General features: G+C 53.0%; 1 protein-coding gene across 1 annotated transcript in view; it reads right to left on the minus strand.

The window, feature by feature from the left end:
- The window catches only part of SORL1 (sortilin-related receptor, L(DLR class) A repeats containing), a 38568-nt gene extending 14564 nt beyond the window's left edge, over window positions 1-24004 (minus strand). The window contains exons 1-26 of the mRNA XM_009330398.1: window positions 23894-24004; window positions 23472-23597; window positions 22765-22926; window positions 21360-21427; window positions 20826-21006; window positions 18798-18899; window positions 17672-17841; window positions 17304-17496; window positions 16996-17113; window positions 16382-16455; window positions 14564-14652; window positions 14276-14454; window positions 12715-12901; window positions 11505-11633; window positions 11183-11268; window positions 9277-9449; window positions 8928-9059; window positions 8310-8401; window positions 7299-7545; window positions 6572-6710; window positions 5704-5877; window positions 5415-5528; window positions 4110-4232; window positions 3307-3426; window positions 698-823; window positions 368-475 (exon numbers count right to left, since the gene is read on the minus strand). Coding sequence (XP_009328673.1) covers window positions 368-475; window positions 698-823; window positions 3307-3426; window positions 4110-4232; window positions 5415-5528; window positions 5704-5877; window positions 6572-6710; window positions 7299-7545; window positions 8310-8401; window positions 8928-9059; window positions 9277-9449; window positions 11183-11268; window positions 11505-11633; window positions 12715-12901; window positions 14276-14454; window positions 14564-14652; window positions 16382-16455; window positions 16996-17113; window positions 17304-17496; window positions 17672-17841; window positions 18798-18899; window positions 20826-21006; window positions 21360-21427; window positions 22765-22926; window positions 23472-23597; window positions 23894-23983 — 3502 coding nt within the window. The 5' untranslated portion in view covers window positions 23984-24004. The remainder of the gene's footprint in view (window positions 1-367; window positions 476-697; window positions 824-3306; window positions 3427-4109; window positions 4233-5414; window positions 5529-5703; window positions 5878-6571; window positions 6711-7298; window positions 7546-8309; window positions 8402-8927; window positions 9060-9276; window positions 9450-11182; window positions 11269-11504; window positions 11634-12714; window positions 12902-14275; window positions 14455-14563; window positions 14653-16381; window positions 16456-16995; window positions 17114-17303; window positions 17497-17671; window positions 17842-18797; window positions 18900-20825; window positions 21007-21359; window positions 21428-22764; window positions 22927-23471; window positions 23598-23893) is intronic.
- Between the last annotated feature and the right edge of the window lie 2217 nt (window positions 24005-26221).

Consider the following 26221-nt stretch of genomic DNA (forward strand, 5'->3'; position numbering starts at 1 on the left):
TGGATTTCAGGAACTTACAGAAAGTTTCCAAGACAAATTGAACAAGCTCTGTCCCTGTACAGACTGCCCTCGCCTGATAACGTGTCGGGGTGCAAGTGGATTGGCACAGCTGTCAGGAAGGGTTTGGTCACCTCCCTGAATACAGCTCCTGACAGTGCACCCTCCCTATCCGTCAACCCTGCCTGCTGCGCCTTTTGCTGACACTCACAGACCAGCTGATTTCCCAGAGGGCTTGTGAATGCTAACTAAGGCTTTCCCTTTATCTCACCAGGGCTTTTCTCCCAGCGAGACAGGCTTTGGCAGACCGTGAAGGCTGTCGACCCTCGCTGCTGGGGCCCCGGCAGCTCCCCGCAGCCCCGGTACTCACCACAGTGCTGCTCGTCCGAGGCGTCGGAGCAGTCGTTGATGCCGTCGCAGTGTTTGCTGGTTGGGATGCAAGTGCCGTTTGGGCATTGGAAGCCGTTGCACTTTTTTTCTGAAATTCAGAATTGGGTGGATGTTGTGTGGTTTTTTTAAAGCTGCCTTTAGTTAGCTACAAAAAGCCATGGCACAGCCCCAATTGTCTTCTCCCTGTGTCTGCCTGCTTTTGGAGGGATGGGAATCATCCCCCTGAGTTTGCTGCAGGTTTATCACAGCGAGGTTGTAGAAATCGCCCCTACCCCATGGCAGAGCCCCCTCCGCACGTGGCGCATGTTACCGCAGTTGGTGGGGTCCTCGTCAGAGCCGTCTTGGCAGTCGCCATCACCATCGCAGGCCCAGCGCTGCGGGATGCAGTGGCCGTTCTGGCACTGGAAGCTGGAGGCCTCGCAGGTGTGATATACTGCTGAAACCAGAGCCGGGGGGGGACTGCCTGAGCACGGGGCGCCGCCGCCTCCCTGCTGAGCTGCAGCGTGCATCGAGTCGGGCCCCGCCGCCATGCACCCCTGCTCCCTCCACCTGCACCAGGGCTTTACGCCGTGGCAGGTCCCAGCACTGAGCGCAGCTCCAGAGCACAAGTGACCACCCCGTGGGCCCCAGGCAAGAGATTGCCGGGAGTCCAGGTTCTCCCTGGGTCACGCCATGGTCTCTTCCTCTCCGTGCTGTGCTTGCTCACAAGCCTGCTGTGCCGCAGGAATGGCTTTCAGAGGTTAGCAAGCTCTCCTAAAGCTCTCCCAAAGTCAGGAGCCTCTTTGACTTTGATCTCAGTCCTCGGTGTGTGTGGGCAAAGGTGACAGCAGTGGCATCTTGCTGAAGATGGCAAGAAACGTCACAGCGAGCAAGCAAGCCGTGGCAGGGTGGCAGGGTCCCCCATGCAGGGTGGGACAGACTCAGAGACAGCCTTTAATTAAGGCAGGCGAGGCTTTTCCGTGTTACCAAAACAAAATAGAAATATAATTCTCCTTGGGTTTCCAAGAGAGCAGGGCCCTGGCTTTTCTTTGGCTCCTGTCACGAAAATATCTGCCTGTGGGGTATCTTGGTTGAAGCCTAGTTTATGCTGTCACTTTAGAGACAAATATCGCTCTTCAACCAGGAGAGCACTTGTCGTTATTGAGAAGAAAAGCAATGTTCAACTTAATTAAATTGCACGCTACTGAATTTTAGGTTAGCGAGTGACATGCACTTGCAGATATTTCAATATACTACAATCTTGTGTCAGTAATATTCTATTAGGTATTCAGTGTGAAATGTAATTATTTTAGATAAGAGCAATAATTGCAGCCAGTGGAGTCAGATGAAATGTTTCTCAAATAATTGTGATCCTCTTAGATAATTTCAACTTTAGGTTTACGCACCCAATATGCTTTTTGAAGTAGGCTCCTTTCCTGTAGTAATTCTCTCTGGAGAAACTCATGAGAGACAAGTGATACCAATATAAATTAAACCTTCTTATATAGCCACACACTCGGAATACTAACAACCAGGATCCCCAGCACCACGCTATATACCCTGTATGCTCGAGGCACAGCAAACGCTGGAGGAGGTGAGCATGCAGGAGCTCAGAGGCCTGAAAGGGATCTCCTAGATCCTCGTGCCAAAGCCCCACGACAGCAGCTAGCCCCGCTGTCTGTCCCAGCGGCTCTGGGGCTGCAGCCGGAGCAAAGCCGCTGCCGGTATCCCTGGGGGCTCTCGTGGTCTCCACAGGGCTCCCCCGGCCCCATCAGCCTGTCTGCTCTGACGGGCTGATCTCAGCCACGTGGCATGGAAACCGCTGCTGCTATCTGAACTCTCCTGTGTAATGCTTTACAAGTACGATCTTATGCCTTTCACTGATGGACTGAAGTGCTGCCTACTCTCAGAACTCTCTTCTCATGCAAATACTTAGATTTTTGGCTTGGTTGTTTTTTGGGTTTTTGTTTGTTTTGGTTTTTTTAATGGAAAAGATGAACACATTGTCATCTGTTGGCTTTTCTAATGAGGAAAGGGCTCTATCTGGCTGTTAAATGTAGGATACTGCTGAGGGACATCAGTTTTACACTGTGGTGCTGAGGACGGTTGAGTGTTTTGACTTTCAACTGCAAATAAAGAATGAGGCTCACACGAGTAGGACTTGTTGCACGAGAGGCGTAAACTAGGAACAGTGCTATTTTTGGCAACCAGGTTGCATCAATAGGAGTTGTAAGCAAAAACAACAGCGGATCTTCCACGTGTGACTCCATACTCATGACACCCTCTTTAGATTTCCAAACCCACGGAGCAAAGTGAGGCTGCTAGAAGAGGAGCCACTTCCCAAACTAAATCTGCCCCTCCTTCAGATCAATTAATTGTGGAGAAGCTGCAAAGAACATGGCTGTTTTCTGCAATGTATTTAATGGCAAGAAAATGGTCAGAGTTCAAGCTGTGAAATGCGATCAGCGCACACTGGCCTGTTTGCTGCCTCCATGCAACAAGGGAGCCAGCTCCTTTTGTGCAGAAGTATCCTTGGCTGCCTGGCAGCCACAGACCCGCTTCCCCATTCAGTGGAGCTTCAAATGCACGGCTACTGCTGGCTAGTATGCAGAAGGTGGACGGCCCTGTGGCCACCACAGCGATGCACGCCTGTCGGTGCAATCTTGCAAGTAAAAAGCAAAGCTAGATTGAATTTGCTGTCAGCAAATTCACAGCGAGCCCGGAGGCCTGTTGAAGGCACTGGAGGAAAGAAACCCTTCGCTTTTGGAGCATTACATCACTCCGAGTTGAGCTACGGGCTGCCTGGCTGCCCTGCTGGGTGAATCAGCTAACAAGCAGGGAAACTGAGGCACAAGACGTTGGCTGCTGTCTTATAGCACCTCAGGCTGTAAGTAATCAGTGTTTGCAACAGAAGGTTATTGATCACATCAAAGTGCTTACCACTGCAGTTCGCTTCATCGGACCAGTCCCTGCAATCGTTATCACCATCACACATCCAGGAAAGACGAATGCACATCCCTGAGCTGCAGCTGAACTCATCGTTTCTACACTGGTGAGCCTCTGCAAACAAGCACACACAGTTCAAATGCTGTTGGGGCCAGGGGAGAGGAGGAGGAAAGCTTCACATGGGCTATTGACTGAGGAAAGGAGGCTGACATCTCAGAGGCAACAGTCTACACAGCCCCGCAAAGCAGACTCATCTTGAAAGCATGTTTTCCTGCCTCATCCTTAGCCCTGAACAATCAAGAGCTACTGCCTTGCTGTTTACCAGCCTCTTCTCTCCTTCAATTCAGCACCCCACCTCTCCAAATTGCTAAGCTGGAGGTGGATGGCCGCAAACATGGCAACACCAAGCAACCCACGCCTCCCGTGTGCTTGCTGAGCAGCTGCCCAAGGTCAGCTTGTAATCTCTACCAAATATTTGGCTTCGGGTCACAGGACTACCCAAGGAGCAAGGCGGGAGAGCTGGATGATACAGGCACAAAAGTCAGGAGGACTTTTGTGAGGTGAAGGGGAGTGAGGGGGAGAACCAGTGCACGGCCTCGCTCTCTTCTCCTGTCCCTTGTTTCCTAGTACCCAGCAAATGATGGGAGGAGGCGGCTGTTAGCCAGGATAAACAGGGGGATCTGGCGAAGCACTGCCTTGCCCTACAGCATCTACGAGTAGCACCCTGCCCCAAAACACTGCTGGGCTTTCTGCCCTTGCACAGGGACAGGGAAGGAGGTTTGAGTGAGGGCACTCACCACAGTGACTTTCATCGCTGTTATCCCCGCAGTCATCCTCCAGGTCACATTTGTAGGACAGCGGGATGCAGGTCCCCGAGCCCTGGCAGCGGAACTGGGTCTCGGCGTCGCACACAGTGGTGGCTAACGCAGCAGGGAGGGAGAGGAGGAGGAGAAGGAGGTTAAGGTGGTGGTTAGAAAACAGTTTCTGCTGCCCGAATGTGTGTACTCGGTGCAGGGAAGTGAAGGGAGAGGGACAGCGTCCTGCAAGCTTTGCTCAATGTATCTTGAGTTACTGTTATTGCATTTTAATGTCATTATTAGGCACTCCGTGTAAAGCAGAGCAGAGAGGGGTGAGCTGTCTGTCTGGGGATCAGGACTGAAGCTCCTGCCACTGTCAGGTCCACTTGCAAGCCAGGGGCAGTGCCTCCCAGCCAAGGGAGCAAGATAGCTGAGGCTGTAGAGCTGCCTGCTCCCCACAAAGGGGCCTTGAAACCACAGGTGGTGGGATGAGACAGGGCAGCCAAAGGAGGGGAAAAGCTTGGCATGAGCATTGCTATCCAAGGCAGCATCCCTGTGCCAAACTGGTAACCCCCCAGTGAGCCCCTGCAGAGAAATGGGTACTCAAAGAGGCTTTCCCTCACCTGGAGCCAGGCAATGAACTCAAACTTGGACTCTGCTGACTGGTATCTCAATGTTGGCAGGAAAATAAGCTCCTTATCAGTCCAAAATGGGCACAAATGGCATCTCTCCAGGAACACCTGGTCCTCCACTGATTCTTAACTTTAAACCCAGCCCTTTTTCCACAATGCACTAATCCAAACCCTTCAGGCTCTGCAAAGCTGTGGAACATCTGCCCCTCCTGCACATGTTGGCGGTCCCTAATTTTACTCAAAAAGGTGACCTCCATCTTTAATGTGTGAACTCGACTTATTAGCTCAACAAGAGGCCCATGTCTGCACAATGCAGACAGAAAAACACTTTCTACCTGCACTCTTTTCCTCGGCACTGGCTGTGCCCTCAGTTAGCCTCAGAAGACAATTACTGCAAGAGACAAACACATGCCCTCACATGAAAGCTGGCGTCAGTCTCACCAAATTTTAGACATTTACACCTGAGCTGGTCAAGGGGGAAATATTGGCCCTTGCAGGACACAACTCATCTGACTGGCTTCGGATGTCTGCCAAAGGAGGAGATGAGTTGCACCCCCAGAGCGCCTCTTGCTCTCCATGACTATGAAGGGAGCGCAGACCATGGGCTCAGATGCAATGCCGACAGAGCAGACATCTAAATTTGGACAGGCGAATGCCACCACAGGTCACTTACGGCAGTTCTTCTCATCGCTCATGTCCCCACAGTCATTATCGTTGTCACACTGCCAAATGCTGTTTATGCAGTTCCCATTGAGGCATCTGTACTGGTTTGGCAGACACGTGTTTTCTGGTGCAAAAGGGAAAACAAAAACAGGCTGGAATGAGGCGTGACGCTGCGCTTTCAGAAGACAGGCCATACTCCTCCTTGCCCAAAGGGCAGCGGAAAGGTCATGCTGAGCTCTCGCAACGGCAGAAACCTCCTCTCAACATAAAGCAGCAGCAAGAACCGAGCGTGGTTTTACCTTCCTTTATGCAAGTGTTGTTCTTCATGACATAGCCGTGAGGACAGTCGCACTTCACCTCCCCTGTGGGCAGCACGGTGCTGGACACCCCCTCGGGGCACTTGCAGCTCCTGCCATTGTTCGACTTGGGCAGGCAGAGCAGGCTGCAGGGCTTGGCGATGCAGGCATTCTCCCCTGGCACGAGGAGGAGGAGGAAGGGGAAACTGTCAGGACAGAGGGCTGGAGACACCACGGGAAGCCCAGTTTCACCTACCATCCCAGGCTTTGGCTTCGGACCCCTGTAAGGAGCCAGCTCTGCAGTGCCGAGTGCTGAGGCTGAGCTTAGAAATGCACAGAGCCATCTGCTCCAGGGAGATCAAGGGCCTTAAAGGTCCTCCCAGTCTCTTGCAGGCCGCTGACTGGCAAAGCCCTTTGATGGTCTTACACCCATCTGAAAATGAAGCCAATCCCTTCAGCGCATTCATCATGTGGGGGCCACCGCTACTTTATTGCAGGTCAGATGGATGACTAAGTGGAGGACAAAGTTGGTGCAGCTCTGAGACCCTGGTTTTTTTGGTCCGTGCAGCACTTTGCATGAAAAGGCCATGGCCTGTGACCTAAACTATGAGGTGCCACCGCAGCTGAGTGCCCTACGGGCTCCCTCCCTAATGGGGAGTATCTCTCATGGCAGCTGAGAAGCTGGGTGCACCGCTCATGAAACACATTCCTTATGATGGCGCCCGAGTGCTTCAAACCCTGCAGGAATGGGGATATATTCAGGCTCGTGAAACGTGAGCTGCGATGGCCTGGTGGCCTGGGAACCTGTGGAAACGGGGGATGAACACATTTCTAAATAGCAGGAAGGATCATTGCACACTCACGCAATTACCTGTTGTCTTTCCTCTGTAAAAGATTTTCATATCCATGATCCCATTTAATCGGCCGACTAAGATCTCCATCCTTGAGCCGCTGTTTTTGGATGCTCTGAAAATACTCAGCTGTGACCAGTCGTTCCAGTAGATTTCATTCTGAAACACAGGCTTTGCTCTTAGTGCGAGGAGCACTGCTGCTGGGGCCGCGCTCGTCAGCCATTACCTGCACTAAGCCACCCTAATCGCCTGGATACACGGGGCAATCGAGAGTGCAAAGTCTCCCCAACCCAAGAGGAGGAAGATGAGGAAGACCTGAGCTGGGATTTGAGCAGGAACAGAAGCGGCAGCCACGTCTGCTGAGTGGCAAACAGTCTGGGGAAGATAGCGCAGTGCAGCTGCTTGGGAAAGCTGCACGTCTCTTGGATGTTGGTCCCGGTTTCAACTGCACCTGCCTACTCGTTTCAGGGGTGCGTGGGAACGTGCCAGGAGCAGAAATAGAGCGAGCATCACGCCCGCTCCTACACTCTCGATCCAGCATGCTCAATGCTTTTCTGCTGCCTGCTCGTTTCAGGGGTGCGTGGGAACGTGCCAGGAGCAGAAATAGAGCGAGCATCACGCCCGCTCCTACACTCTCGATCCAGCATGCTCAATGCTTTTCTGCCACCCGCCCCATACACCAACAACCTCTGAGCATGTATGCTGTGGAAATGCATACTGACGGGAAACAAGCCGTCACATACATACCTTAAATACAGCAATAGCATAGGGGTGAGGGAGGCTGTCCAGGATCACAGATCTCTGCAGCCCATTGAAATCGACCCTCTCGATCCTGTCCATATAGGCTTCAGTCCAGTAGATCCAGTGGTCATCCACAGAAATGCCATTTGGCCACCGCACACCCTCTGAAACGATGCACCCAGCCAATGACCCGTCCATGTCACTTCTATAAATGCCAGCTCTGGAGTCTCCCCAGTCTGTCCAGAACATCAACCTGACAACAGGCAGAGAGGTTACTCGAAATGATAACAAAACCGCTCATCAAAAGGAAACAGGTTATGAAGCAGAGGTTTTTGAATACTTTACATTCCACGTCTCTTGCAAGACATGCCTTTGGAAAGGGAGCTCTTTGCAATTCTAATGAACACCGCTGGCAAATCTACAAGCAGCAGAGAGGCTTATTTAGCTGCAGGTTCTGTGGTGCGAGTGCAGCTGTAGGTTACCTTGCATTGAACTGCTTTGCTTTAGCGCATACGGCTAAAGGCAGCTCAGGTTTGTCAGCGCTACATTTGCAGCGCAGCAGCTGTGGCAAAACCATACTCAGAAAGACGTAACTTGCAGTTGGCTCTTGAATCTGAGTGTGGCTCAGTTTCGCACGCATCACTGCAGCCTTCCCCACTGACCAGACCAGTTCTACTGGCAGGAAAAGTTATTTACTAGTAGATATGTATGGGTAGGAAAACAGCAGTTTAATTGTAAGAAAAAACAGTTTGTGATCTCTGCTCCGAGGCGGTTGGGCACGCGATGGCAAGAGTGGGCTCCATGGGGCAGGGCAGTGAGCGGTACCCCATCGCACTGCCCGCCACCACTGGCGTCCCCCCATCGCGCCCTTTGGGGCCAAGCCTCGCAAAGCTTTCGTGCAGCGCTCTCCCTCGTGTTTGCCTCTTACGAGTGTAGCAGTGCAGGAGGGGCTGTACCTGTGTGGTTACCCTGGGGAATACCAAGGCACCCAACTATTTGCCATGCTTTCTTTCTTACCCGTCTCGGGGAACCAGAGCAAGGGCTCTGGGTCGTTCAAGTATGGAGGAATTGAGGACGGTGAGTCGCAGGTCTCCGTCTGGATTGGCAACCTAGAGTCGTAACCAAAAACAGGAGGGGTGTGTTTACTGCGGGCAATGCGGAGGGCAATTGCACTGGTTAAAGTTACGTGAAATCTGTGGCAGGTAATTACTGCTCCCTAATAAAATAGCTGCGTGGGCACAGGCAGCAGTTACTGTGAGGCAGTTGACAAAAGAGGATAGATCGGTGTATTTATTGACGTATCTGTGTTGCTGAGCGAGCAGCCGGCTGCCGCAGCACTCTGTCTGTACCCCATGCTGGCTGTGTGTACTGTGCAAGGATGTTGCTTTCTTTCCCCCCATTTCTGCTGCGTGATTCAGCCTTACAAACTGACCTCGGTTTAAGTACACAGGGCTGACTGTTATCATACCCTGTTTGCGTTTAGACCCATTAAAGTGGCATGTGGGATAAGGGGCAATGTTCAGTAACGCCCCACCAGCAATGAGACTTCAGGGCAGCAGCCAACTTAGGGCCCAGTCGCCTGAAAGATGCACCGACACAATCGCCTCTTTGTAGCACGGGTGGGCATAGCCGTACCTCAATTTTGGGAATCCCAGCATTGACCCAGTACAGCAACTGACTGAGAGGTTCAAAGGCCAAAGCTTCCACTGTTTCCAGCCCGGTGCTTACGATTATTTCTTGCCCAGAGCTGCCATTGAGACAAAGACGCTGAAAAAAAATCAGAATAAAAGATGAAGAACTTCCGCAGCCCCAAGGTGAGCGCGGTCAGGTGTGCAAGGCAAGCCGTGGCAGACAGCTCAGAGGGGAGGAGTACCCAAGATAAACATTTGTATTTCAGTGTGTGTATGCAACACCTGCCCACGGTGCAAGGCAGCGATGGCATGGGCGGCCGGCACCGCGGGGGCCTCTCCGCTCCCGGGCTCACCTGTATAATGTCAAGAGTGACGTCGGCCCAGTACAAGCAGTTGTGGTCGTAGTCGAAGTCCAGGGCGACCGCCCCTCGCAGCCCGGCCAGGGGCAGCTCCTCACTGACGCCGGAGGCGAGGTCATAGCGGTGGATGGAGTAGCGGGTGGCGTAGAGAATGAACTCGTTCTCCTCTGCAAGAACAGGGAGCGCCTTGTTTAGATGCCTCTGGCCATTTTAGGCTACTCAAGGGGCAAAAAGAAAATACTAGGTATTTTTTTCTTATCCCCGACTGTACGTTTTAGCACCTCAGCCTAACGGAGGCAAAGGCCCTTTGTCTCAGTGGGATTAGGTTAATGAGAATGTGCTAATAGCCTTACTCGGGTCCTGCACCCACTCGTGCCCGGGGAACACACTGTGGCCATTGTTTGTTCCAGGGGCTGAAGGAGGAGGTAAGGACAGCAAAAACCGCCGTGACCCCTTCCTTCCCACGTTAGCGTGCCGCCAATTAGAAACAAAATACTGATCTCCCATTCCTCAAAAACCTCATAAAAAAGGTGGGAGTGATGTAAATCTGCGAGTCCTAGGGGACACCGGCACCGCAGTAAATATCCCAGAGTGGGTTTTGTTTCTAATTTGCACAGAATCAAGCGTAATGGGATCCTGGTCCAGGACAAAGTCTCCCGGGCATTAGCACACTACCGGTAAAGTCCAATAATGCTATTAATGAGTAAAGCTAATGTCAGTAAGTAACTCTGGCTGTGCATCCCTAATGAGATTATGCGGAGATACGAAACAGATACTGTACATGAAAGTGTTACCATGGTGCGAGCCAACACGTATCTGAAGACGATCAGCAAATACTCTGGGAACACGGCACTTCAAAGCCCAGCCCGGTGGGGACTGCAGGTTTATTTTTCAATCAGCAGGGCCCTTCTCAGCATGACTAACACAGCTCTCCAAATAGCTCAAGAGGGCTCAGCGGGGTGAATAACGTGTCAGGCTCTGAACGAGGAGGAAAACTAAGCACGGCATTGGCGTGAATCCCAGCAGAGAGAACGCTTCCCCAGGCACCCGCTGGGCTGTTTTGCACCTGGAATACTTTTTGCATCCTGAAAAATCTTAGGCCGATGCAGGGAAACCTCACGCTGGTGGGGCTGGCTGCTCTGCAGCCCTGTGGCACTGCTCAGCCACGGCCCCGGGCTCGACCTGCCCGCAGCGCTGGCTCAGCCACCCCGTCCCTTACACAAGCCTCTTCCCTGTCTCAGGCTCGTTCTCGAGCTGCTGCGCGGCAGCATGCTAATCACGCAGCTCATGACGGCAGATTAAATTAAAGCTGTAATGAGCAGAATGCAAATAACTTTGGCAGCACAGAGGCATGAGACCGTTTCAGTGCCTCATACGTTTGAGAGGAGAAAATAAGGACGGAGGCGAAGTCTGGCAGGATGTGCGTGAGGACGAAAGGGCAGCGTCTGCCCTGGTCTGGCCCCAAATAGCCATCGTTCAAGTGCGTACGCTGGCCTGTCTCAGAGTGGTACCTTCCCAAGGGTTTCTCCAGGATGGGGGTATCTTTGGTCTAACTCCCGTCTTTCTGGTTGGGTTCAAGCCCGCTACAGCGAGGACGTGACTGGGATAAGAGGGCTCCTGCCCACAGCCTGCTCTGAGGGCTTCAGCTTCCTCTGACTTCAGGAGCAGAGAGGGCTCTGCTCCACAGGCTGAAGTTGCTCCTGAGTAGGTCCCTCAGAAGCTCTCTGGCCCCTGGACAGGACAGGAGATGATGGATTTGTAACCCACCGAGGCATTTCAGCTCCTGTGTCATAGGTTTTGTCTGAGGGCCCTCTGGGAATTTGTGCTTGGTCCCTCAGGCACCAGCCAAAGGTTTTATGAATGAAGCCCTTGTGCCTGCAGCAATCCTGTACGTACTCACCAGCTAGCGGGCACGGTACCAGCTCCCCTTCGAGCCGCGACTCAATGTCTCCACCTGTACAAGTGTCCCCAGAGATCTTTCGGTAGCTGCAACATACAGAGCCAGCCAGTTTATTTCATGGAAACTGTTAACACACCATCACGAGCAGCTAGAATAAGCAGTGGTGCTTAGTTGCAATGTACGTCCAAACACGCAATTTGTTTACTGCCACTCATGGGGCGTTTGTGTGTGGGGTTTGGGGTTTTGGGGGGTTTTTTAATCACCCATAGCATAAACCACAGCATTTGGAAGATCAGGTTCCCCTCTCAAGTACAACACATACCCTCGAGTCTTCTTGTAAGTTGAGCCAACAGGGCAAGGGACTGGCGGGTCGTACGGTTTCCCAGTGAATTCAGGGTCAGGGACGCAAACTTCTAATGATAAGTCATCACTCAGTTTAAAGCCAAAATCACTGCAAGGAGAAGAAAGATGTAAGGAGGGAAGGGGGAGAAGGAAAAAAGGCAGCCATGATATACTATTACTCCTCCTCTATTTTTGCATAGAAGTTTTAAGAACCCAAAGTATCTCAGAACTCCATTCATTTATTACCAGTATTTAGCTGCATAATAATATCTTACAGCCAGACAGCTTCTGTCTTTCAAGAACATTTTGCAAATAAGCCTGCCAGTGGCTGAGCAGACTAGGGTAGGTGAGGCAGCAAGGCATAGCAGAGCCAAGGTGCCCTCAAAATCTGGCTCCAAGTCCCAGTTTTCCTGCTAGCTGGCTTAGGTCACTGGTCTGTGTCTTGGCTTTTCCTGTCAGTTAAATGGGAGTTATACTGCGTCTGTTCTTTGGAAAATGCCCTGGAAGAGGTTATGTCAGTCTGATTTTGCAAGGAGTCCAGGGCTGTGATTCCGAGGCAGGAGTCAGATCCCACCAGCCCTGTTCCCAGTCTGCTCATGACAAGCCAGACTCCTTTCCAGTCTCCGTCTCAGCATTGGATGGGCAGGTCTGAACCCCTGTCCTTAACGGCATGTACCGGGCACTCGAGCGGTCTGGCCATGAGCTCCGCTGAAAGTCCAGTCCCTGAAAAACAGTTCACTTACTAACCCCAAACATTTGCATCAGATTGCCAGAGTGTTTCCTAATCCGGAGAGCTGTACAGTGTCAGTAATGTGCAAATTGCAGATAAAAATGATATAGCAGGGCCAGTTGCATCCCTGCGGCTAAAGGGTCACTAAGCATTTTAGTGGAGGATCGCTATACGTGATGGGAAATTGTCTGCCATCATTCGAAAGAAGGTAATGGATTAACAACACTTTCCTCTTCTATAGAACCTTTTTGAGGCTCTCGAAAGCTCTAAAGACATTAAGTCTCATGCCCTGTTATTAATGAAAGGATGTTTTCAGTCTATTTAGTTTCCTCTTTGCTATAAAATCAAGCAGCGATACAAAGAGCTAAGTAAATTGGATGTTTGTTCACTTTGAGCAATTGGTCATAGATATTTATCTCAGACTTACAATCCAGTCTAAAAGAAATTAATTGGTATTTACCATTCAAAGTCTTCCCTTGTACAAGAGCAGTTGGAGACCATGACAGGCCTGTCAAAATCTTCCCCATTGAAACAGGTCGCATGAGGAGTCCTCCTTTTGAAAACGGTTTTATGCCCCAGTAAGCATTCATTGCCTCGCTCATCAGAGGGTGACCACAGTTTGTAGTCGTTCTCTGTGCAAGGGACCCCTAAGAGAAAGCAACAAGGTTGGGGTAAAGAAAGGCACAGCCTTTGCTGCAACCCAGACCAAGGGTTTAAAAGCAAGAGAGCCGCTGATGTCCCGTGGTCACTGCTGCCAATGCGTGCCCGGCAAGGATGTGCAAAGCGTGGTACCGTGTCCTGCGCCAGCGCCGCGCTGCGCTCCAGGGACCGGGGACACGCAGAGAGCCTTGCTCTCAAAGGAGGTGCAAAAGACTTCTCGGGAGGAGCAGCAGGCTCCAAGGAGGCTGTATTAACTTCTACGGCTAGTGGCATCATGGCGTTGAGACCCAGGATGCTTGGAGTAAGGGCAGGCATGCTGGCACCCACCCATGCGCCACGATAATGCCCATTGCCCTTCCCTTTCCCTGCCCTCCTCTGGCACAAAATAAGCGGTTTCCCCGATTGCAAGACTCTAGCCCTGGCCCGAAAGAAAAGGCAAAGCAGAAAGCATTTCAGCTTAGAGCGTGCAGCGGCACTGGGTGACAGGAGGCAACAAGCAGCTCCGTCACGGTGACAGTGAATTTGCAGTGCCTCATTTAAATGAAGTGGTTCTGGTTACCAAACAGATCCGTTTCTAACAAAACGTCAAGGGAATCAGTTATAAATTTTAGTCAAGCAAATTCCTCTGCTGGGTTTAACTGCTCTTTGATTAAAATGCTGTCTCACAATCAAAGCTGAAATGGGTTATAAAACATTCATAGGCACAAGCCTTCAGAAGGGTTTTTTTTTCCCCTTTCCTTTTCAACAAATCCCTCAGTGAGGAGGGAGGGGGTACGGGGAGAGCGCAGGGGATGCGAGAGCCTTCAGCAGCCGTGTCCACGTGGACAAGAGACATGAGGGACAGGGCACCCGAACACCAACGGTGGTACCGCAGCCCCCGCAGGCAATGTCCTCTCTCCCCCGGCTCCCATGGGACAGCGGGGTCGGTCTGCTGCTAACGGGACTTGAAGGCATCTCTCTGGGGTCTCTTTTGGAAAACAGGACAGAGGGCAAGAGCAACAAAGGTTTTCTCCGTGCCCAATTCGTATTTAGGCGCCCAACTTCCATGCTCATCAGTGGGACTCTAAGTGCCTTAGATGACTAAATAGTTTGGTTCATAGCCTGAGGTCCCTAGGTTGATTTGGGCTTCCAAAAACCTTTCCCATGCCCCCTCCTTGCTCTCAGCCCCCCGGAAATGGTATGGCAAAATCTCACGTGCACCCACAGGGGTGCTGGGGACAGGCTGTGGGGTGTGGGGACCGGCTGGTTTCAGGCGAGGGCTTATTGGCGTGCGTAACCTGCGGAGCCATGGGGTGGAGACAGGACGGCTCTCCCACCTGCACAACCAGCGTCAGCGACGACTCTGTCGCCCGTCCCCTTACCCAGCACGTCAGTGGTGTTGATCTGCAGTATCAGCCAGCTGTGGCCATTCTCTTTGTACGAGCCAAAGATGGTGAATATGGTGCTCTTCTCCCCGGGCTCGGTAAGCAGGCCGTACACGAACACCGGCTTCTCTGAGAAAGTGAATGTTTTCCAGGTGTCCCCTTCATTTGTGCTGTACCTGGGAGAAGGAAGATTGGGAGAGCTGCCAGAGGGGCAGGTCCTGCCCACTGCAGGGCACTCTCTCCCAGCCCCAGCACCAGAGGCGATGTCCCTGCCCTACCACTTACTTGAGCTGGTTGGTCTCGGTGCCTTGCGCGATGGCCACAAGAATGCCACCGTGGTCACCCCAGGTGTAATAGTGGGGTCCAGACAGCGCCTGGAAGAGAAAAGGTGCCAAGGGGTACATCAGAGCTGTGCTGAATTAAGAGAAAAGCCTGGCTGGAAAGCATGCTTCGTCAGAAATGCAGCCTGACCTATGCTAACGTTTCGGGTGGCCTGGGCCAAGGCAAGTATCTGGAGGCGCCAGAGATTCAAGTGTTTATGAGCCAACATCTGCTGTCAAGAGCAGCCAGCCCAATTTCCCTAAATGTATAGCTGTGTTTAAGAGCAGCGCTGTGCCCCGGACTGTCCTCCTCCTGTGCTGTGCGCAGGGAAAGAATTAATGGACAAAGTGCCATTGCATGAAACCAGAGTCAATCGCTCCCCCTCTCAGTCTGCAACTCTTTGTCATGTCTGCGAGGCCTTCCTAGGACTGCAGATAAGTGTTGGTTTTCAGGCTGTAAGGTTTTTTGAATGCTCAAAGAGAAATGGGGTCGTGGTGTGCAAAAATCCATCCCGTAGAAAGAAACTTGTATTTGATGCTCACCTCCAGCTCTAGCGACCACCAACACAAAATCACCTTTGCTTTCCTATCTGGGGAGCCCAGCACAGCTCAGGATGAAAATAGAGAGCTTGTCCGTGCCTGACTCTGCCCATAGTATGCGCTAATGCACTTGGGGATGTTCATGTGCAGGGCACTGAATGCATTCTTTCTTTCTTTTCCGCGGTGTGAGACCATACCAGTGATCTGGAGAGCAATGAGCCTTCCAGCCTGCTGCTTGCCAAAGCCGAGAGGAAGGAGTTGCGTTACTGCTTCTCAGCTGAGGAACTACACTGCTGGGTCATTCCGCACCTCTGCTCGCGATACAAAGGGCCCGAACAAGTCAGGAGCTCGGCGTTGTTAACCGTGGGTCAATGCTTCCTCGGCATGTTTTAATTGCACTTCAACACAAACCTGCCTGTGAGCCAGGGGAGGTTGGCACCTGAAAGTCTCGGCTTTCGGATACCCTTCCCTGGCCGTGAGCGCTCCTGTCTTGCTGCAAGGCTCCCGCAGGGAGAAACAGCGGGTCCCCATGGCTGTTCCCCAGCTGAATTTCAGAGGCACCCGACCTCAGCCGGGGCCAGCCTCTGCACCACGGTCGGCTTTGGCAGCAGCCAGAACTGTGGCGTGTCCCCACCACCGCTGCAGCTGCCCAGACATTAACCCAGACCGCGCAGCACTTATGGGAGGAAAAGAAGGCTGTTTAATTCACGGGATTAAATAGCTTGCAGATGTTGAAATACCATATTACACTCGCAGCAGAATGCACAGGCAGACCACAAATACTGCCGCAGACCAGAACACCCACTTAGTAAACAGCATCGAACTCCCCATAAACCGAGGGCAACATCCCATTTTTCTGGAAGATGCCGGAGCCTCTCCAGACACTCTCACATACAAAGTCCTGGCCATCAGTCCTGTCTAAAAGGAGCCAGATGCCCCATGCCAGGGGCAAGGCCTGCCAATTGAAGAAAAGAAATAGAGGAGGAGCTCTCCTGCATTTGAACCCACCGCCTTCACCATGAGGCTCCTCTCCATGCCAACCCACGTGTGGTCCTTCATCCAAAGACCTTTTTGCCTTTGTCTTAAGGGATATTCAGCACCTTCCAGCTACAGCTCTTGGATGTGTACGTGGACGTCACCTTTAATGCCCGAAGGCTGCATGTCACTTATCTACATTGCTGCCAACGTCCTACCTGCTGCACCACCGCCTTGGCTAACCTGGCAAGCAAAAGAGCGGTCTTACCTCTCTCCACCTTGCTCCGGCACTGCTCGAGACATAGACGTTGGTTTTCCTTGCCATGTTCTTGCCAACGGAGCCTAGGAGAATGGGAGAAATCATTCTTCTCGAGGAATGCAAAGTAATTGCTTAAAATGAAGCCAAACACCTCTAAACTATTTTTATCTGTGAGCAAAGTGAAAACAATTGAGGAGCTGATTCTTCACGCTATAAACTAATCCCTTCAAAAGCAAACATTTTAAAGACTATTACAAGTTTTAAAAGCAGCTGGGGAAAAGTCTATGGCTAGAAACATGATCAAACAAAAGGTGCAAATGTTTTCTTCAGTAAAAGAGCGAGACAAACAGGAATTTCTGTATGTTCAAGAAACCCTTCATGTGGATAGCGGCAGGAAAGAGGATCAGAATAAAGCAGGCAAGTTTTCTCATGTCACTGTGCTGCAGTAAAATATACATGCTGTAATTACTGTATGGGGACTGCAGCGGAGAAGGGACAGCAAAACGTACAGTTTAATTGCATTTTTGTAACCTGCATATACAAACTAGATCCTGCCAAGTTCTTCACGTCCTGACAACAACGCGCCCCAAGCCCCTGCGCAGCTGTGGGAAGGAAAGGGGTACCGGTGGCGATGATCAGTCCCGGCGCCGACTCCTTGGAGAGAATGGGCATCCTACGCAGCTGGAAATTAAGCAGCTGGCTCAGGCGCTGGGCCAGGTGGAGAGAGCAGCCCTGAGAAAACTGGAAAAGCAAAACACACCAGCATCAAACCTTTGTCCCGTGCTTGCCCACGCCCTTGTCCCACCTAGTCCGGCCCTCTCCGCTTGGAAAGGTGAGGAGGGACTCCCTCGTGGTGGGATTGCTGTTTCAGCCTCTTTTGCAGGGGGCTTCTCCCGTGGTCGCCCCCCTGCCCCTTCCCACCCTGCGCTACCTCGCAGTCTATCTGCTCCCCGTAGCGCGTCTGCGCCGGGGGCTGCAGCAGCTCCCAGGTGCCCCCCTTGTCAAAGGTGATGACGGAGCGCATGTTCTCCTCGCTGAAGGAGCCGTTGATCAGGGTGGCGATGTAGACGCCCCGCACGCCTTCGACACGATGGAAGTCCGCAAAGGGCTCGTTGGCAAAATACCTACGAGGAAATGCAAAGGTGGGATCAGTGAATCGCAGCCTCCCTGGGTCTGGGGAGTGGGGGACTGTCAAGCCCGGGGATCAGGGCAATGCTTTGATCAAACACAGCCAAAAACTACAAAGACTTCGGCCGATGTTCTCATTTACCGCAGCCGATTAGGTGCATCCCACGTTACCTGACCAAGGTGTCACTTCCAGCTCCTCCTGGGCTGTAGTAGAGCACGTTTTCTAAAGACAGGGAGAACTTCAGGCCTTCTGCTTCTGAGATGTAGAGGTTGGTACGGTTGTTATCGTGGCTGACGCATACAAATACCTGGTCCTCTGAGGCGTCGGCAACATAATATTCCTTTGGGATGTAAATGACAGGCGAGCAGGGTTCATACGTGTGGGCATACAAGCAGGGTTTACATACAGGCTGGTTTAGCATTTCCTCTTAGCTAGCTGAAAGTTAATTCTTCCCTGCACCCATTTGTACTTTTTCCACTTGGCAAGCAGGTATCTTCCCTCTGCTTTTTCTTTTGTGTTTCTCCTCCAGCCATCGCTATCCTTCACCCTCTGCCCCACACAAACCACCGGCAAAGTCCCCCAGGAGCAGCGCTGGGTGCCAAGCCCCATCAGTGCCGGATCTCTCTCTGCCTGGACCCCGCCGAGGGCATCTCGCAGCTGGGAGCGTGCCCTGCTGCTCTGCCAAACGCCCAGTGTACTTCTCGTGCTCTCCTTCGTCCCTGCCAGCCTGGGGACACCACAGCATGTCTGGCTCACGGATCACAGACTCTTTGCAAACCCTGGCTGTCCCCCTGGGCTTCCTCTGCTTGCGGAGAAGACGGATGCTCCGGGCTATGCCGGTGGAACCAGCGCGTGCTTGGCAACCTAGTGCCCCACGCCATGGGAAGAGGTAAGGTCCCCAAAAGCAGAGCCAAAGCATGGAGCACTGAGATCAGCCCCTCTCTGGGTATCTGGGCTTTGCTGCCAGCCTCTATCACCAGTGCCGGAGGAGGTCGGTGGCTATGTCTTTCCAGACAGCCTCAAACCCGGGACAGTCCTGGCCCCGCACAGTGCTCTGGGTACTCCAGTATTTCTCCAGAGGCATGAATCGCTAGAATAAAGTACCATCATGTAAACCACAAGATCATCCTAACGTGAGCTTTTGCTCAGCCAACCCCCCGAGCAGGCTCACACAAGGTCCCTTCCCAGCTCCAACTCCTGCAGTGTCTGGTGAAATGCAGAGAACTGCTATTGACATCTGAGGGCGTCCTTGGCAAAGGAGGGAGAGAGGAGGTCTTCTCGGAAATCACCACTTACCTTAATTGGATGCTTGGTTACGAACTGTGCCACGCGCATCGGCTTGCGGTTGAAGGAAACCCAGAGCTGGACCGAAGGCGGCTGCGAGCTGCCTAGCGAATGCTGCAGCAGAGCAGAGGGACACGTTAGGAGTAGCTCTTGCCCCCCAAATCACCCTTGTCTCCAGTGGTGGCCGAAAGGCAGACTGGGGCAAACCCACAAACCGCGTGCCTGGAACTTCACCCTCCCTGTGTGCGGGCAAAGCGTGGCGGCTGCCTGGGACTGACGGTGGGGAGCAGCGCTCAGCAAGGAGAGAAACTGCCCTTTCTGGCCGGTCGGGCGGAGGTAAGGAGGCTGGTTTTAGTTCCTCCTCTTTCCGCAGAGCAGTCTGTCCTTTCCTTCTTATTTTTAACAATTTGCACAAAATGAAAGACACCAGCGTGAAGCCAAAATAGTAGAAAGCTGGGGGCAACCTATTTCATACGGGATGCCAATGGTAAGAACCTAAACACAGATTTAGGCTCCAAAAATAAGCGGCCTGATTTTCCCAGGCTCTGTATCCTTAAGCAACTGCGCCTCCCACAGAGAGGAGCAGAAGTCAGTCCTCCATGCCTCTGCCACCCAGCCCGTCTGCTCCCCAGCGCCGCTCCTGCTGTGGCCAAGGTTTGATGCAAGTGCCCGATTCCAGACCCGGGGATATAATTTCCAAATCAGGGGTCTGCAGCCAGGCCGGCCTCCCTCCCAGCCTCTGTGTTCCCCATCGGTCTTTGCCTCGGCACGGAATACAGGTGATTTAAATGTTGTTTAGCATAACAGCAGTCGTTAAAGCTGTAGGAGAAAGCATGACGGTGGCCCCCGTGACCCCCCGAGCCCTCCAGAAGCAGAAACAACTTTGAAGAACCCCCAAACTGAGTTTGTGCTTGGAAAGGTCCCGATCAATGCTTTCAGGATGCTGCCCCCTGAGCCCGGTGGCTTCTCCACAGACACAGACCATCCCCTGTGTTTCACCCAACACGAACAGCAAACCTAGATAAAATCTTCTGCAAACCACAGCAGGCTTCAGATCAGGCAGAGCGCCAAGGGGACGGGCCCTAAGAGTTGCAGGCTGTACTACCTGCAAGAGAGACTTCTGAGAAACTGAAAGTGCTCTGCAAACACGTTCCCTGCCAGCGTCAGACACCACTGTGGCCGCTTGGGTGACTGGAGGTGACACACTTGCTGCTTACTGCCTAGGAAACCCTACATGGCTTTGCAAGGAGCAAGGTCTGCTCCTTATAACAGACTCAATGGCAGCAGCAGGGGAAAAAGCAATGCTGGCATCCTCTAAAAAGAAAACTGCTCCTTAACTTCTAGAACGAATAGGACTCTACCCCTCCAGTGTCGTGTCTCTGTAAAGGACTTGCCCTCAGTGAAAGCTTCAAAAAGCACAGGGGCCCGGGCTTGCAGAGGGACCAAAAGACTGCTGTCACTCACCCACATCCTCTTTTCTAAGGAAAGCAAACTGAAAATCCAGCTTTCTTACCAGGCTGGAGCACATCAGGCTACTTGGACCTAGTCCACGTTTGATGGTAATCCTCTCTGACAAGTGGCCTCCTAACCACTGAGCTGCCGAGCCACATCCCCCCTTCCCCTGCCACCCCCGCCTCATCTGCCTTCCCAGGCATCCTGTGGTTTTCCCCAGGACCCAGCACTTTGCAGTCTGACCTATTTCTGCCCAGCCTGCTGAAGGCAGGTGTAAGGAAACGCCGCTGCTCCAAGCCCCGCCGGGAGAGTGGCATCGGTAGGTGTTGCTTTGTCCACGGCAGTGCTAGGTCAAGCAGGGAAGGCAGCTGCAGATAGTCTGAGCGACACCTCCACAACAAGCTAAACGCGAGGTCCGAAGGCTGCAAGGTACAGCAGTGAGTACCATCGTCCCTAGCAAATGCTCTCGCTGCGCTTTAGACACAGGTCCCAGCTGAAAGCAGAGCTACTGCCTGCTGTGGCTATGGTGGTACTGTACCAAAGCGTCGACCATCACCCTTGGCGGTGAATTGCTCGCGTGATACTTACCACAGACTTTGTTGCAAACATGTATTTGTCCCTGAGCTGGAAGTCTTCAACATCTTCCAGAATTATTTCTTTATTTTCTCGACTTTGAAAGAAATCGGTGCTGCGAATGACAGTCGAAGCCCCAGAAGGCTCGTGCCGCTCAATGTACACTGTATTCGGCTTATCGTAGGGCTCAACTCCCCTGGAAAGAACAAAAAAGGTGGTGGTGGTGGTGGTATTTCTGCACTCACAGAGCAATGCAGAAGGCAGCGGGTACCAAGGAGCAGGAGCCCTTTCAAGAGATGGGGTGGGCATGCAAGAACTGAAGGGAATGTGGAGCACCCCCGGGTGCCTGTGTTGGTGGCTTTCTCCCGTCACACCACGGTGCCACATCCCCGCAGCACAGGGTCTCTGCTGGGCGAGGGGAGCAGGGCGCCAGGGCCAGAGCGTGCTTTGGTACCCAGATCCTTGGTTTGTGCAGGGCAGCGAACGAGGCAAGAAGTGAGGAGTGAGAGAAGACAGGAGCTGGGCGTAACACACAAGTGCGATACGTACCAAGAAAAAGACTTCACGTGTTCCTGAATCATTATCCACGTCTGGCCGAAATCATCCGATTTCCAGAGCTGCAACAACAAAGGTGAGAGATGCCAGTGGGATTGGGCAACCAAACAGACTCAATCCTTTAAGAGACCCAACCTCAGGCAGCAAAGGCAGGACGGATGTGCGTCCATTGCAAACCGTGAACTACTTTGATGACTTCTCTTTACGTGGCAGCTACCCAAAGCAACAGCAATCTTTCTAGCTGCAGAAGAATAACCCAAACAGGAAAAAATTGTGCTTTGGACTCCTACCAGAAGGGTTTCCCACTGTTTGTTGATATCCACCTGGTTTTACACTAACTCAGAAACAAAAATAACTTGTTATAATGTACTCATGAAGTGTGTTATCAAGGGTAGGTATCTGGGCAGAGCTGTCTCCCCCTCGGAGGCCGGGAAGTGCAGCGACACACTGTTGGTGCAGATCTGCGGGCATCAGTAAGGCCAAGGGCAAGAAGAGAGATAGTATCTTTCATTGCACCAACGAAAGCAGCAGCGATAAACATCCCTCGAAGGGCACGTGTTCCTGAAACTTGCCCGTTTTTTTCCAAGCACTATGGTGGCACCCAAGCTGCAATTTTTGCCTCTTTTTTGCAGGTATGTGGATATGGCCAGGCTCCAGTCTCGACAGTCAGTCCAGCAGCCTGCCCAGGGAAGGTACCGCTCCCGGCCAGCTCTGTCCCCCCAGGAAGGCATCAGCAGCGCCCAGCACGCACCCTGCTACGACCGGACTCCAAACAGCACGGACTGTGCGCGTACCCTGCTCGACTGTCCCCATTCACATGTTGGGGGATGGCTGTTTCATCTCCAGGTTTTGCTTACGCTGCCTGTGTCTATCTGAAGGTGCTGTTATTATTTACAAAACTTTACCCAGAAGCTCCAGGGGAAAAAAAAGTGTTTGTTTTCAAGAAGCAATTTGTTATGCAAGACCCAAAGCCAAACCACATGCCCACATGAAATACTGCAGAGGTCAGTCCTGCCTCAGCTGCCAGCGCTCCATGATGACCGCAATAGTTGGGGAGATCGATACGGTCAGGAGCAGTGCGGATGAAGGACCAGCATAAATGAAGGAAAAGGGAACCGAAGCGTTTAAGGCAGTCATCCTGCAGGTACTATATCCTCACTGCTCCAGAGGTCAGAAACCAGGCTGGTCTGTAAGGAAGGGGGTGTCCTGGCCAATTTGGGCAGCTCTGCCAAGATCAGATGCTCTGGATGGTCAAAGCACGAACCCATGCGGCACTGGCACGAGGCAGGGTGGCTCTCGGCATGCCGTAAGGGCTGTGGGGCACATAACAGGCCAGGGGAAATGCCAGAGCAGGGTAGAGGCAGGACGCTGGCCCTCCCATCTAAGCAGAAGTGTTCACCTGTTTTTTAGGATGAGACCTGTCGAAGCCCAAGAGGAGGTTGGGGTTCCTGCTGTGCAGGAGGAGGTCTGCTGCTCTGAAGGGAATCGAGAAGCCCTGAATATTGTCACAGAAGTCGGTGGTCATCCAGAGGTATGGGACGAAGGCGTCCACGAAGATATACTGGGAAGAAAGGGACACAAGGAAGAAGGAAAGCAGGCGGTCAGCCTCCAGGAGGTCAGAGCAGAGCTCAGGCTACCAGCAAGAAAGGCACACATCCCAGGGGAGCCTTTGGAAGAGCAAACTCTGAAAGAGAGGAATTTGCCTGCCTCAGCCGCCCCCTCTCCCGCCACACTCCGATGCTCCTGAGCATCGCAGAGCCATACAGGAGGTACGGCAGCGTGCCCGGCACGTCCTGCCTCTGCCCCAGGGACTCCCGGGATGGCCCGAGGGGCTCTCCCGGGAAGCGAGAGGACCATGCAAAAACGGCCTTCAGTCCCCGTCTGCGGGAAGGGCCCATCCCTCCCCGCTGCCGCAGCAGAAAGGCCCATGTGAGCACTTGACCTGTGCAAAGGCAGGTTTTCAGCGTGACCCACGGGTGTGGGTCGGGGTGGCCGCACACCCAGTTCCCCTGGCCTGAGGGCCGTGCCGCGTTCATGCTATCGCCGGCGATAAAGCGTCGCCGCCCTGCGGAGGAGCCCCGCTGGCACCAGCTGCCACATCCTCACCCTCTTGTTGTCGGCCGGGCTGTGGTAGAACTGGGCGATGGCCACCTCGCTGCTGTTCCCCCCGCTGAAGCTGAACCTCTCAGAAATCTTCTTAAAACTCTTCCCGTAGTCATAAGACACGTAAACCTGCAAAGGAGAAGCCCCAGCGTGAGGAGCGCAAAGCTCTTGTTTCCCTTCTGACAGATTTGGTAAAAATTTAGAAAACTACTGGGGAGGAAAGCCTTAGAGATTGCCCGAGCCAGCCTTTCAGGGCTCGAACCCGTGGGGCAACACAGAGGATACTAAAATTTTTTTTTTGCCTCTGAACTCAAACTCACGGGCCTTTCTTTCACCTTCCCAGCACACGCGAGAAACACAGGCTGTAGCTCAGCAGCCGCCGGCAGAGAAGGCGCCCTGGGACAATGCCAGGTTGCAGTACTTACGTCGCTGTTTTTGGGACCGAGCAAAGACAGGCTGTCTCTGGCCAAGGCCACGATCACGTTGCTCTTCTCTCCTGCCCAGTGAACGACCATCTGATTGTGGGAATCATTGAGGCTGACCTGCAACACCAAGTAAGAGGACACCGTGAGCCAAAGCCTCGCCCGCAGGGACAGTCAGAGAACAGCTGCCAACACCCGCTCGTACCGCTCCTCCTTGGAATGCACAGAGTTTGGGGAAACTCATTCAAACCACGGGCAGAAGTTAAATAATCCAGAAGGAAAAAAGCAGAGGGGCACTGTGTGTCCAGCTCTTCAGACCTCAGAGGGGCCAGGAGATGTGCTCGTAGGCACGTTGGGATGAGCTCAGCTCCAGCCCGGAGCACTAAAACGCAACGTGATGGCCCACGGCTGTCGGGTGTGTGCTAAGGGCTTTACCTTTCCACCACCACTTTCCGAGGTTGCTGTGCCTTCATCCCGCTCCCACCTCTCCCTGCACTCTCATTGAAAGCCCCTGCTCCCCCCGATTTAAAGCACGGCCGAGCAAACCGGCAGCCGCTCGTCACAACAGGGGTTGGAAACCTCTGCCAACACTATGGGGATTATGCAGACGGTGCCACCGAGCCAGGGCTGCTGTCACTTATACCAAGGCCACCTCAGCGAGGTCCTCAGGCCCTTGCTGCAAGCCACCAAACAGTTAAAGAGAAGGCTTCCCTGGCAGGGGCGACCTTCAAGCATGGCCCCACGTAAAGCAGCATCGCTCATGAACATGTTGCCAAAATGTGTGTGCCTAAAGGCGTTAGTTTTCCCTTTATTCTCCCTCAGAGAAATAGGATCGGTGGGACAATAAGAACGAAAACTAAAACCAAGGATCGAGAAGTGATTTCAAATCCAGCCTGATTAGGCGAAAGGCCACAGGGAAACAGAGTCACCCTTCTACAGTGACTTCTTCTGTACCCAAAAGGACGTGCTGGTTTCCAAAACAAACGCAGTCATACACAATCCCATTATTCCCTGCGTGTTGTATCTGGCAGTGCTATAACAGCACCGGTCGTGAAGGGCTGGTTTCTATGGGGAAGCTATCGCAGCATCGCTGCAGCGGGAGCTGAAGGTGCAGGAGCCTCTGGGAAAACCCAGTGCCCGTAGCGACTGCTGCCAGCAAGCGGGGATGGCCAGCCTTGCCGGGGAAGCCAGGTGAAGTAGCTCGGCAGGGGCTTTAGCTCGGCCAGGGACGGGTGCCCCGATCGCTGCAGCAGTGGACGTGCGTGCCTGAGCCCCTGCACGCCACCATCGGCACGGCTCAGCTGACGGCTGGTAACCCCTAAGCTCAAGGTCTTGGGAAGCTGTAAAAACACAGGGCTAAGCCCTTCTTAGACCTGATACCCTGTGGCTCCCGCTGACCCCGGGATCAGCGAGGAGCACCGCCCAGGGTAAGGGGCCAGTTTAACCTCTGCCTGTGACTGGCAAGTAAAGCTTGGAAAAACAAGGTCTTTATTCTGGAAGAGTTGGGGTGAGTGAAGCAGAAGCCCTCAAATCCCTCTCATGCAATAGGCTCATGCAAGGGGAAGAAAAAAAAAATAAAATCAAAACCTGGCAGGGAGGCAGCGAGCAGCCCCCAGGGCCGGGGCCCGCAGCTGCACCCCTGCCTGCCCAGCCAGAGGCCTCCCCCACCGGGCAAACGACGCCGTAGCACCCGGATAGCAAATGCAGCAGAGATTTAGGTCAGGCAGCAGCATCAGCTAGAAAGCAAGCCAGTGGTAGCCTTGGGCACCCGCTGGAAAAAAAGAAGCGACGCTGTTTTGAGGATGCAGGGAAACAGGGCAGAGAAGAAGGAATTGCTGATGCCCACTGAGACAGCTGACATACAGCCTCGGGTCTGAAATCCACAGCAGCTCTGCACTCCCAGCCCCAGTCCCCCTCCCCTCCCTTAAAAGCAGAATAACCCTATCTAAATCTCCTACATCTATATCAGTTATTTTGGGTGCAGCTTTTTTGGGTTCCCAGCTGTGCCCGGGGCTGAGGTCGCTGGCTTCAGGCAAAGGGCTGTCTGATAGCTTGTCTAGAGTTTTGCTGTTATTTGGAGGGGAGGGGGATAGCGAGGGGAAGCCCATAGTTGCGCATTCAGAGACAGAAGCGAGCAACCCTGCCCCCCCTCCTTTCCCCAGGAAAGCCCCTCAAGAGGGAGATTTGTCTGCTCCCCCCAAGGAAAGCTGAAGTCTAGATGTGCCAGACCTGCCCTGCGCACACCCTCCCCAGCTCCCCTCAGCCAAAAGGGGCTTGTTACTACCTCCATGGCAATTTCAGTAGTGCTTTGCATTTTTTTTTCTGCAAGAA

Source organism: Pygoscelis adeliae, unplaced genomic scaffold (assembly GCF_000699105.1).
Source record: "Pygoscelis adeliae isolate BGI_AS28 unplaced genomic scaffold, ASM69910v1 Scaffold608, whole genome shotgun sequence".
In the NCBI taxonomy this organism is placed as follows: domain Eukaryota; kingdom Metazoa; phylum Chordata; class Aves; order Sphenisciformes; family Spheniscidae; genus Pygoscelis; species Pygoscelis adeliae.